Source organism: Lygodium microphyllum, chromosome 10 (assembly GCF_053477565.2).
Source record: "Lygodium microphyllum isolate KBCC chromosome 10, Lygodium_microphyllum_v1.1.10, whole genome shotgun sequence".
In the NCBI taxonomy this organism is placed as follows: Eukaryota; Viridiplantae; Streptophyta; class Polypodiopsida; order Schizaeales; family Lygodiaceae; genus Lygodium; species Lygodium microphyllum.
The window spans coordinates 63,281,476-63,294,411 of record NC_141144.1 but is presented as its reverse complement, the minus strand read 5'-3'; the positions used below and the strand labels follow the sequence as shown (position 1 = coordinate 63,294,411).

The 12,936-nt window shown below is 40.1% G+C and overlaps 1 protein-coding gene and 1 long non-coding RNA gene across 2 annotated transcripts; both read left to right on the top strand.

Annotated features, from left to right (window-relative positions):
• The first annotated feature begins 4,933 nt into the window (after positions 1-4,933).
• Positions 4,934-5,738, top strand: LOC148030085 (uncharacterized). The gene is made up of 2 exons (XR_015692260.1): positions 4,934-5,109; positions 5,241-5,738. It is a non-coding gene; the product is annotated as an uncharacterized LOC148030085 (long non-coding RNA).
• A 4,613-nt stretch (positions 5,739-10,351) lies between these two features.
• On the top strand, positions 10,352-12,674 carry LOC148030084 (adenylate-forming reductase 06235-like). The gene is made up of 3 exons (XM_087687358.1): positions 10,352-10,361; positions 10,757-11,414; positions 11,876-12,674. Exons 1-3 carry the CDS (start codon positions 10,352-10,354, stop codon positions 12,672-12,674), a joined length of 1,467 nt encoding a protein of 488 aa, XP_087543484.1.
• The last annotated feature ends 262 nt before the right edge of the window (positions 12,675-12,936 follow it).

Genomic DNA, 12,936 nt, shown 5'->3' with positions numbered 1-12,936 from the left:
TAGAATCTTGCATATGTGTAACAAAACTTGTAAGGTCCTCGAGAATCTTTGTGAATATAATAGATGAGTAATGCATAACATCCAAACTAGCAAGGTGGGAACATTACAATTAACCAATAAACGAAGGAGGCCATATATGAGATATTACATACTCTCAAAGACCAAGGGCTAAGCATCCTCAATCTCAATTGTTAGACTAAGAACGTGAGCACTCTAAGCCGATTGTTAGAACTAACCATAGCCATGAAAAGAGAAAGGGAAAAATTGCAAAGGAAGATTGATGATATTAAGAGGTTAGTCTTAAACTTAGGCTTAACGAGATCACCTACTTATTCCCTATCAAATCTAGTACAATTGTGATTTTTAAAATAATTCTAGCATACTCCAAGTAGGAGTGTAGATAGCTAATAACTTGCTAATGGGACTAGGTATCATGCTTGGTACCAAAGAGCAATTTAAAATTCTCATTATTACCAAAAATGTGGAGAAGGATAGAACTAGAGATATCCCTATAGTCTTCTAAAGTAGTTCGAGCAAGTGTATGGGGCCAACAACCTTAATTGAGAGATTTAACAATTAAAGAATACCTTACCTATGTAACCCAGTGCAAGACTATCCTTAGACAATAATATGGCACCACCTTAAAGTATATATGGCATTATGGGATGTTTGATGCCTCCTACTTAGAATGACTCATACAAGAATATAACTCATCTTTGGTGCGACTCTTAAATCTATTCATTTGTACAAGCCTTTATGAAAAATTAATCAATGCTTATAAGTAAAATATACATGTACCATAGGATGAGCAAAGAGTTAGAGCCTTTTAGCTAGCAAGCACAATCGAAGGTGATAAGCTATGGCAAGTGGAGATGATCATCCATTCACAAATGATTAAAGGAGACAGTCATAGGAGGAGGCATTTGATGGATGAGCTAAGCATGAACCAATCAAGTGATCCCATCAAGCTAAAGATGGATCAAAATATAAATGATCTCTTGGATCAAAATGAACCTTGTGTTGATGCCTTAAAGGAGGAGGCCAACATGTCACACTATGAGGCATCGAACATATCTAGGCTACATGCATCTTTATTATTGCTAAAATTGCAAATATCTTTATGGTTGGAGGGTACAAGTATGACAACTTTATTTAGCTAGAAAATTCAAGGTTTGTAGCACATACCATAATGGTGCATGGTTCAAGCCCATAACCTTGATACTTCATATATTGGAAGAATTTATGTTTTATCAAGAGCAAATGCAATATCTCATCCTCGTGATGAGGCAAAAAGAACATTATAATGTTGGCTAGCTGAATAGTAGTGACACATGTTCTAATGACTATGTTCTCTTAGAAAACACATTTGATTGCATGCCCAAAATGTGGTGTTGATTGATATCAATATATTGACTTGCAAGGTGAGATAAGCTACTACACTTGTCAACCTGGGATGACACTACACATACGATAAGCTACATTACTTTATGGCTACTATGGACCTCAACTCACAATATGATTCATCATGATGGCACATGAGACATATTGTGGTATATTTCATATGCAGTGTCAGATCACCTACTCTTGTACTAGAGAGTTGAAATTGGATTTACAAGAGCATATTGGCTTTGTGGGTTTTGTTACTTGTTGAGCTAGTTTCATAGTTTGCCAACTACTACCCTAGACCAAGTTGATATTATTCATCCATCCCTAGTTAAGGCATATCTCATCGCTGTTGTGTATTTACTATACTACATAAGGACAACCTTGATATGGATGTAGCCAGGTCTAGTTCCCTATAGAGCCTAGCTGCTAATGATCACCCCTTTTGATCTAAGACCACTATATTTTTAAAGCTCATGTCATCCATGACTTCTTCCATCATGTATAGGTATGGGTGCATTGCAAAGAAATGGAGAGATGCGGACTTGTCTTTGAAAGTGTATATCATCCACACTCTTCATGTTGAGTTTTCGAAGTCATTTGCCAATATTTTCCAATGCTTATATGTAGATCTATATTTGAAAACACTTCGGTTTCCTTTTTTCAAAGATGTGCAATGCTTATAAAAATGGGTTACAAAATCCTAGGTGGCTTTGTAGGGATCAATGAAAGAATATCAATATCATATATAGGAAAATCTTGATAAGTGCCGATAATAAAATGAGGTGGTACATACACTAGTTATAGTAGATCTGGATTTCGTAAGCTATTTCAATATTCTATCCATTTACTTTACTATTAATTGTGTGTATTTTTTTCCAATAGTATAGAAAAAGATTGTATAATGTGAGGAAGGGATTATGTAGCTTATGTAGAGACTACATGCATAGGGAAGACAGGTAGCCATATCTATTATCTACTCACATGCTTTCATTTCAAGATTAATTCAAGAGTTCTTATAATCTATGTTTATTTCTTTGCCGTACCATTTGCGACAGAGGAGGGATTGCATGCATGAGACTAAGATATTCAATTATGAAGCTCATTATTTTATAGATATTCAGCTTTACCATTAAGATTTATAGTTTTATATAAATGTTTAATTGTAGTATTTATAGTCATATGATTTGGATATATCTATATTTACTTATCTTTATATTATTTCAATATCATTGTATTTTCATCCTACTTATAAGCGATTCATAGTAACTTAGTCGTACTATACATTCAAGTGCCTCATTTATATTTTGTTGGTGCTTGGGGTTTTGTATAGTTTTGAACTCTTTTTTTTTTTTTGGGGGGGGGGGGGTTTGGAGTGGGGAAAGTTCAATATATATGCACCCTTACTATCTTAAACCCCTACTATCATGTGCATTCAAGGTCTAATTTCAAAATCCTTTTCCTCTAAATTTATCATGAATAAACACATTGTTTTCTTATTCAACCTGTGAATGTTTCCATTAAATTGTGTATGTAAAAAGGATCTAAGAATTAGTGGATCTAAAAAATTCCTTGTGTTGAACGACCCACATGATAGACTTACATATTTTGGAGTGACCCCCCACCCCCCTCACCTCAAGGGTTTGAACAATAGTCCATGTCTTATAGGATAGTAGGTATAGACAACAAGGATTTGGCCATTAAAAGGGCTAGATCCCTACTAATTTGTTTTCTCACTCATCAATACAAGCATTAGTATAATTTCTCTACATATGGTAAAATATCCATTTGAATATATGTTAATATGCAAGTTGCTATTTAGCAACAAATATAGGGCGTATATTTCGACACAGCTAGTCCCATGGATAATTTAATGTCAATGCTCTAATAATTACTTTGGCACATATATTAATGGCAAGGCTTGGCATTTCAAAATATTTTTTCTTATATTCTTGTCATAGATGTACTCAAGCACATATATATTCTTGTCATATATTCAAGTGTGCTCATATATGTACTCAAGCACATATATATTCTTGTCATAGATGTACTCAACCACAAAGAGATTTCAAGTTTGCATTCATTAGTATTAAGGTTATGTCTGTGGTATCTAGACAGCTGCTCGCTCGTTATAATTAGTCGGTAGCGCATGCATTAGTAGTAAGGTGATGCCTGTGGGGCTCACATTAAATCTCGGCCTGCCTGGTGACGTGGCATCCGGTCACATCCAGTGAGAGTGCAAAGCCCTCTCTTTGGACCAAAAGAGCATGACTTTGTTGCTGCCAGGGGTTGAACCTGCACCACCCACCTGAAAGGCAAATTCCTTACCATCTCACCTGCACACACACAATTGAAAGAATAGAGTTTTCTTAAATTTATATATCATATAAAAATATGTGACCCCTAAAAAGTGCGGGGTCACCGACACGTGGCCTGTCTACGGGCGATAGCCCATAGCAGGCCGATATATAACGTCAGCCGTTTGCACCTATAGAGGCACTCTCATAATCTAGGTCTATACATATCGAGGGACCCTCGTAATCCCCGCTTCCGTTTACTCCGTCAACTGTGCCATACTCCAGTTCCTCGGCTGCCATGCCATTCCAGCTCAATTTTCTCCTCCGGCTGTTGGATCTACTTAGAGTTCCAGCTTCCATATTTATGCTATCCACTTATTACGAACGTGATTACAGATATCTACTTATGACGAGCGAGGAACTGTCTGGATACCACAGGCAGGGCTGACGTTATATATTGGCCTGCTATGGGCTATCGCCCGTAGATAGGCCACGTGTCGATGACCCCGCACTTTTTAGGGGTCACATATTTTTATATGATATATAAATTTAAGAAAACTCTATTCTTTCAATTGTGTGCGCGCAGGTGAGATGGTGACAAAATTGCCTTTCGGGGGTGGTGCAAGTTCAACCCCCTGGCAGCAACCAAGTCATGCCCTTTTGGTCCAAAGAGAGGGCTTTGCACTCTCACCGGATGTGACCGGATGCCACGTCACCAGGCAGGCCGAGATTTAACGTGAGCCGCATCTCTTCTGCCTGAGGGCGGACAACATGCAGATGAGACCTGCAAGTCGACGGCTCGGGATAGATCTCAAGTGGGGCTTTTTGGACTGATGTACACGTTGGCAATTAAGGAGCCGACGTGTGCATCAAAGGAAATTTAACCATCAGGGTTAAAGTTTGGCCATGCATGTATGGCCATGCATGCGAGTGCAGCTGGTGGGCCCCGCAAACTCGCCTTTTGGAAATGTCCTCTCTCTCTCTCCCCGCTGATCCATCCATCCATGGAGGAGGAGGAGCAACAGGTAATCGTAGTTTCTGTCCTTTGTCTCTCTCTCTCTCTCTCTCTCTCTCTCTCCGTTGGAGCTTCCTTGCTTCTCTCTCTCTCTCTCTCTCTCTCTGCCCGTTGATCCATCCATACATGGATCCATTAAGCAAGCCATAAAGGCTAATTTGGCTCTTGAGCTGCCATGACAGCATGAAGAGACATGACGAGATGCTGTCTATTGATCAAGCATCTCATCCGATGACTGCAGGAAAATCAAGCATCTTCATCAGTGACAAAAGGAAAGCTTACGATCAAGCATCTTCATCAGTGACAAAAGGAAATCTTGCGCCACTCCCTCAATCGACTGTTTTCTCCTTGATTGCGAGGTCTGCTCTTTCACAGCTTCGCTTCCTTTCACAGCAATTATCATGATGAAGTTCGGTATGTCTAGTTCTCGCCTAAGGCTCCTGGTGCATACTCACCTCTAAATATTGATATCGTAGCTTAGCGATTTATACACGGATTCTGTGAAGTTTTGAATAGGTCTAATCTCTGTGTATGCAGATAAATAGGTGAGGAGATATTGCAAACGAGAAGATCCAGAAACTCGAGGCAGATTTCCTGATAGATTTGTCTTGGTAAGAATGTTAAGTTGAATCAGTACTTGAACTTTGGTAGCATTATAATTTTATATATATATATATATATATTAGTAGAATTCTCATCAAGTTGCAAACTATGTGGACATTACAAGTATAGACGATGCCATGCTCAAAATTCAAAAGACTCATTCAAGGAAATCATAATGCTTGTGATCTGATCATTTGGTGTCATTTGGAAAACTCTCTGAAGCGTTCATTAATGTTTTATATTTTAGCATTTGATCTGCTCCTCCCCTCTAAGAAGGGGCCTCAAAGAAGGGTGGGGGGACGTTTACTAAATATGCGAACCTCTTGTCTATAAATTTACTTTGAATAAAAACATATCCTTCCAGCTAACATGTGAATATCCTGATACCCTTCTGCGAAAAAATGAGAAAGGCTACAACTCTAAAGAATTGTTGGTTGGAATTTTAGCTTGCAAATAGATATGTCTATAGAAATTCTTAGCAAGCTAAATATGTATCTCTTTAGATATATACAATTTATCATATACAAGGAAATAAAAATTGTTCATCACTATTGATGGTAGCATAAACATTGATGAGTAACTTTGTTCACATCACTATTGATGGTAGCATAAAGATTGATGAGAAAATGAAGTATTTGGATTGATACTTGTAGACAAGTTTACTTAGATGCCTCTTGATTCATTATATAAGTGCAAGTTGATTTGGGAACATTGAAGATTATTGGTATTGTAAAATTGTGGTATCAAAGCTTACAATACTAATTTAGGATTCAAGTCTAGGAATTAGTAGGGGCTTTAAGTTGGGAGAAAAATGAGGAACATGTATGGTTTCATGACAATAAGGGCCTCTGTAGTAAGGATGCAACTTTTGGAAATTAGTCTAGAGAGAATCAACCTAAATAGCTCTCCATTTCTCATCAAGTAGTAGATGGAAAAAGTGTTTTTAAGCATTTTGAAGTGTTTAATAATAAAGCATTTTGTGATAAAGGCATTTAACACAACTTTTCCCTTCACTAAAGGTGGTTGTATGAAGATACACAATAAAAAAAAATGTTCGATTGATCCTTGTGGAAGAATGTACTTGAATACATTTTGATTATATGTATAGGTGTGAGTTGATTTGGAAGCATTAAAAAAGGATTGGGCATTGTGATATTGTGGTGTTAAGGCTCGCAATATTGGGTTAGGATAAAAACCTAGAGGACTTACTAGGTTTTTAAGTTGGAGACAAACTAGCAACATTTAGCATTTATCTTTTAGTGAGGTTTAGCATTTTCCAAGGGAAATTGATCATGATCATATGATTTCCTATAGTTATGATTTTTGGAGTTTCCATAAACTAAGCATACTAGGTTTTTAAGTTGGAGACAAACTAGTAACATTTTGCATTTATATTTTAATATTCTCATAAAGAAACTATAAGTCCTCCTAAAGTTCCTGCACACACTTTAGTGTGAATAACCCTTAAGAAAAGAATAAGGTCTATTTACTTTTAATTACATAAACAAACCTAATGTTTTAAAACCTTAGCTACCCTTTTGGAAGTGGATAGTGTGTGATAACCTTTACCATGCTAGTAATTGGCATCGTGATCAAGATATTTGGGTCATTGATATTGCTAGTTTATTGAGCCATCACCATGAGCTTATCAAATATGTAGATAATGATGCTTCTCTTGGTACCTTTACACACGTGTTGGAGGATTCACAACAAGTTACCTTACTACAATAACCAGATGTAGAGTTGTTATTGTCTAATGGGTTGCCATCAACACTACTAAATTTCTAGAGATAGATAACTCATGACTAGTCTTGAGTCAAATATTTGTTAAGCCCAAACAGGACCCCAAAAACCATATGATTGAAAAAATCTTCAAATGGTTAAATGTAGCACAAGGGTAGAGATGTTGGCACAATGGGTCAATGTGGAAATGAGCTAAGAATCATTCCCCTTTGGTTCTTTGATGGTCAATGTCATAAAAAGATTTGTCCATCTTATGTGCCAAGTAACCAAAATGTCAATCAACTTGAAGCCTTCCCTACTTCTTCCTCCTCACATGCCTTGTCTAATTTGCCTTGCATTGTGACCTTGATTTTTTTGGGAGGCTTTGGAAAAGAGGGGAGCTTCCTCACCTGTGCTTTAGTCCTCAAAACTTTATTGCGACAACCTGTCTCAAAGAATGGGCGTGCCCTAACTAGTGAATTCCCAAAACCATCCTCGATAGGTTGCAAGCTAATAAGTGGATGTGGTAGTTGTGCCTTCGACACCTTTGCTTGTTGGACAGACATCTGCATTTGAAGAGCAAGACGTCGAGCAAACTCTAGTAGTTCCACATCACCATCTGCCAAGCACACATTATTTTAAGACAACCATAATATTTATAGGCGGTCAAAGCTAAGATTGATCATACCCAACACTTACCACACTGGAAGAGTGTCTCATCAACAATTTGGCGTATTTGTGCAATCTTGTCCTCATTTGATGTCATTGATGAGCCTAATAATAAACCTCCAATAATCAATGAATATTGACTTGCAACAATTTAACAATGATAGATTAGAGTTATTTGTACCTGCACCAACCCCACGGGGAGACATGGAAAGTGGGCCCTCAACATCGGTTGGATCCGTGTGGCATAAGAATCCATGACCTATCAAAATTCTTGAATCTCAATAACTTAGCAACTTAGATTGTAAAAAGCACAATAAGGAACTTCTAGCAACAACAAAATGACTCACGTGGTACATCTTTGTTGGACAAGTCGTACAAGTCCATGGATGCCTTGATGACGTGGGAAAAATTTAAACCACTGATCATCAACACCTTTGCTTGGTGCTTGCAAAGGTTGCCACGCATGGCCCACTCACATGAGCAACATGCCCACTCGCAATTTGCATTCTCAACTTTGTGCCACAAATTGGTTCTACTTTGGCTCTTCACCAAGGCAACCTTGTGATCAGCATCCAAGAACCTTACATTATCATCTAGGATTCCTTTGGCACGTTGCATCGAGCTTGCAACAACATCCAATATATTAAAGTTTTTTTTGAACCCGCCCTCCTTCAACATATCCTGATACCAATAATACGAATGGCAGGGGCCCAATAGCTTTTGTAGAAGCCAATCTACCCTCCGACCATGAATTGTCTTACGTCCAGTAAGAAATCGTGATTTTAGAATCCCATGATAGGACTCGATGCTACCATTTGTCTCTTGATTTGAGTGTGGCAAATTTCGAGCTGCTCGAGTCCACATTCCTTGGAAAGTAAACAATACAAATTAGGCAAATAAGAGAGGGAAAATAATTAACTAGGCCACAAAACATTACCTATTGATGCCATCCACTGGTCCTTAAAGTACTTAATGAAGTCCTCCTCCTCCTTGTACCTATGTAAAAAGTCATCCACCAGATCTCTAGCTTCTTGCTCTGTATTCACATGATCGATGTGCACTTGGCTTCGCATGTTCATTATCTGGCCTAGCGCCCTAAACATGTCCGCCCGTTTTGAGGTATCAGAAACCTTCTTGATCAAGTTCTTTAACCAAGCTCGTCGGACGTGCCAAATGCAAAGGTATACTGGCACACCAAAGACCTCCCTATTGCAAAGAACAAAATATAATGAACCTCCAATCCCATGCACAATGCAACATAAAAGTGCCATAAATAAACAATTAATATGGAGGAATGCTTTATAGATGGCTTACCTAATAGCTTGTATTTCTGCAAGCGCATCATCTACCATAAATGCATTAGGCTGCCATGATTTTTTTGCATCAAACATTCGATCCTGAAAAGCCAGTAGCCATGCTCGAATGTCAGCCGTGGTGCTCGAAGATGTAATGACCCATGCAACAGGGACGCCATTACGATGAGAGTCAAATACCAAGATGGTGTATAGATGAAACTGTAGAAGACCATTCTTGTTAACATTAATAAAAAAATTTCAATGAACACAAAAATTAGTGTAAATTTATCTTCTAATACTATACCTTATATTTGTTAGTTCCAAATGTAGCATCCATTGCCAACAACCCATCGTTCCCATGCACTTTTGCCATCTCTAGTTGCCAATCAGTTTGCACACCGAGTGCAAATGCATTCCCTTTTGCCTAATCAAAGAGCTGATAAAAAAAGGTTTGGCTCTTATTGGTAAGGACCCAATTGTGCACGCTACGTGCATCATCCTGGTTCGTTTGCAAAGTGACAGCTTCCAACTTGCTTGAAATATTTAAAATATCCCGCAATGTAAGAAAAGTATCTCTTGTGGTCTTCAAGATACCATCTTTGGCACCCCTTTGCACTGTGTGTATATGTTGTTGCAAAACTTGTTGCGGGGTATACCCTTTGTGAAGCATGTCACAGATCCATGATTTCATCCTCACTGATAGCCATGGTGCAAAGGCCATCCTTGCATTGGATTGTCCAGTGTATAGTGCACCATGACACACATTTCCTTTTGCATCAACATGCTCGTATTGTATATAATTCAAACGGCAAACTGTGGGCCAAAGATATAGTTGCGTAGCCACGAAGTGGCATTGACAACCCACAGCATAGGTTTGGGACTCAACCCTTCGTTTGCCGGCCTTCTTTTGGATTTTCATGGATAGTGGGTTATTAGGAGCATCAATCGGACCAAAGTTACACCAAAACCTATAGAATAAAAATAAAATATAACATTCAATGGTATTGCACAAAGTATTGTAGATTGATTAGAGTGTACCACTTTCGGCTTTTAAAATATGGATTTACCCGATAAGTTGCATATGACTATCTGGCATCGGACGTAGAAGTTTTCCTGGTGCATTCTTTGAGGTCCATTGCTTGCGAAATCCAGTTGGAGCATCCTTTCTTTGAGATTCACTGCATATGAAATCGTCCAATCGATCCCATGGAATGTACGCGATGTTCTGGATGTCAAATTTTGATGACGGATTTGAACGTGCCTCCCATTGAAGATTTGAGGCATCAAAGGGACCGGATGGAAGATTTTGGACATAAATTTTTTGATTGGCAATAGTGGATGTGGAGTGGTTGACATTGACGGGAATCATGGTGAAAGGTAAAAATGACAGCTTCAAAAAATGGGAATCATGGTTGCTAAATAAACGGGTAGAAATGGTAGCTTGATGGATGACTGTTAGAAAGGGAAATGGAGGAGGGGGGCGCTGTCTTGAGAGAAGAGTAAGGAGAGCATATCACTCTTTTGAGAAATCCAACTAGTGTTGTTAGGTGAGCCGAAACGGAGGAGTGATTCTATTTTTTAAAGTTAGTCTTTAAACGGAGGAGAAACTACTCAATTAATAGAGGAGGGAGAGTGGGCGGCGGAATAGTAGCTGCAGGCTGCAGGCTGCAACGCTGTCAGAAGTAGACCCCAGGGGCCATGGATGCAAGCTCGATACCATCCAACAGCCATCCTATTGTTAATCTTAGTTTTACTCTGAATGTAAAAAAAAGAATGGTTCGCCTGTGGGGCCTGTTTACTGCCTCTTCATCCTACGTGCACAAAAAACAAGAAACCCCGCTTGAAATCTATCCTGAGGCACTTGGCCTCGCAGGAGCGTCAGCAGCGGCGCGCGGACGGGAAGCTGCGGAGCTTCGGCTCGCGCGTGAGCACGACGCAGCAGGGCTGGTTCACGCTCTACAAGCGCCTCTTCTTGCTCTCTCTCCTCCTCAACCTCTGCATCCTGTTGGCGGCGTCCCTCGGCCAGCTGGCCTACGCCGAGAAGCAAGCCGCCCTCTTCTCGGTGGGCAACATACTGGCCGTCGTCCTGTGCCGCAGCGAGGCCTTCCTGCGGGTGGTCTTCATGCTGGCCGTGGTCCTCCTGGGCTGCCGCACTCCCTGGGGCAGGCGCGTCCCACTCCGGTTGAAGGTGTACGTGACGGCCTTCCTCCAGAACTTGGGCGGCATCCACAGCGGCTGCGGCGCCTCCTCCATTGCCTGGCTCGTCTATGCCCTCGTTCTCATGAGGCGTGACGCTGATGCAGCAGCTGCAGCTCCAATGACCGTCCAGCTCGTCGCATCGAGCATCCTGATTCTACTGCTCGCAAGCTCTCTGGCGGCTTTCCCGGTCCCGAGACATTTGCACCACAACGTCTTCGAGCTGGTTCACAGGTCCATCCATCTCTAAAGCTGCGTCCAAGTTTTATGAAAACCTTCGTAGAAATTCTAGTTTCATCTGTAGTTTTGCAGGAGCATACAGATTTTCAAATTCCTCGGTCCTGAATGTATGATAAGCAAACGCGTGAGAGGACTCATGCAAGAGAGCCATCCATACCAAACTAGCCTCACCTAGTAGTTCGCTTGGGTAGGGATCCTAGGAGCCTTACCCCTCCCCTTGGTGCATGTATGATTGTCATTGCCCATTTCAAAAGGTAGGTGAAAAGTTAGCTATTTGATAGCTCCCTTGCAGTATCACCCCCATGTAAAAAACAAATTATGCAGGAGCTCCCTTGCAAAGCACTTGTGTTATCAAAGTTCTCAAGGATCAAAGTACAGGATTGTTTTCTACAAAAATGTTCAAAAATCTTGGTTTGTAGCTCCATTCAAACTCTAACATTCCAATTTTGATTCAGGTTCGCAGGATGGGCATCCTTGGCCTTGGTTTGGGCCTTCATCTTCCTAGTTAATAGCTACAATAGCACCAAGAAAGCATATGTCCTTCAATCATCCATCCTCCTTTCTCGAGAAGAGCTTTGGTTCACATGTGCCATCACTCTCTTGATCATCACACCTTGGCTTTGCCTCCAACGAGTGGCAATTCAAACCATAGTCCCCTCATCTACTGTTAGCATCATCAAGTTCCCAGGCAATGGTATTAAGCTAGGACTTTTGACACGTATCAGCCGCTCTCCCCTCTTAGAATGGCATGCTTTTGGAACAATCTCTAATGGGAAACAAGGCCACATGGTATTAGCTGGTGTTGTGGGTGATTTCACCAAAAACTTGGTAACCGAGCCACTAACTCACATCTGGGTCCGATGCCTCCACTTTGCTGGCCTACCGTACCTCGCCAACACGTTCCATAAGGTCCTCTTTGTTGCCACAGGCTCTGGGATTTGTGTCTTCCTCTTCTTCCTTCTCCAACACAATCAAGCTAATATTTATCTCATTTGGATTACTAAATCTATCGAGAATACATATGGTCCAGAGTTTACTAGCCTAGTAAGGACTTGCCCTAACAAATGCTTATGGATTTACGACACCACAGTCGAAGGTGGCCGCCTAAATGTTAAAAACATTGTTGTGACTACTGCTAAAAAATGGGGTGCTGAGGTGGTGATTGTCACGAGCAACCCTTCTGGCACCAAGGATGTTGTAGACTCATGCCGTGCCCATAATATACCTGCTTTTGGCCCTATTTGGGATTCTTAACCCACAAAATTTTTGCCACACGTTTTGTTTGGGTCGTTCTTTGGAAAATAAAGGAATATTGTCAACAATATCTAATACCCCAAAAACCCTCATACTTATAAAATTCCAAGTTCATACTCATAGGTTGTTTCTATTACCAAACCTCCATTTGATACTCCAAATTATAATCTCCCTTCTAAAAAGTTTGAGACCTCTCAAAAATTATGTCCTAAGATGACAGAGTATTTGTAGTATCTCTATATATTTGAAGAGCTTATAGGAT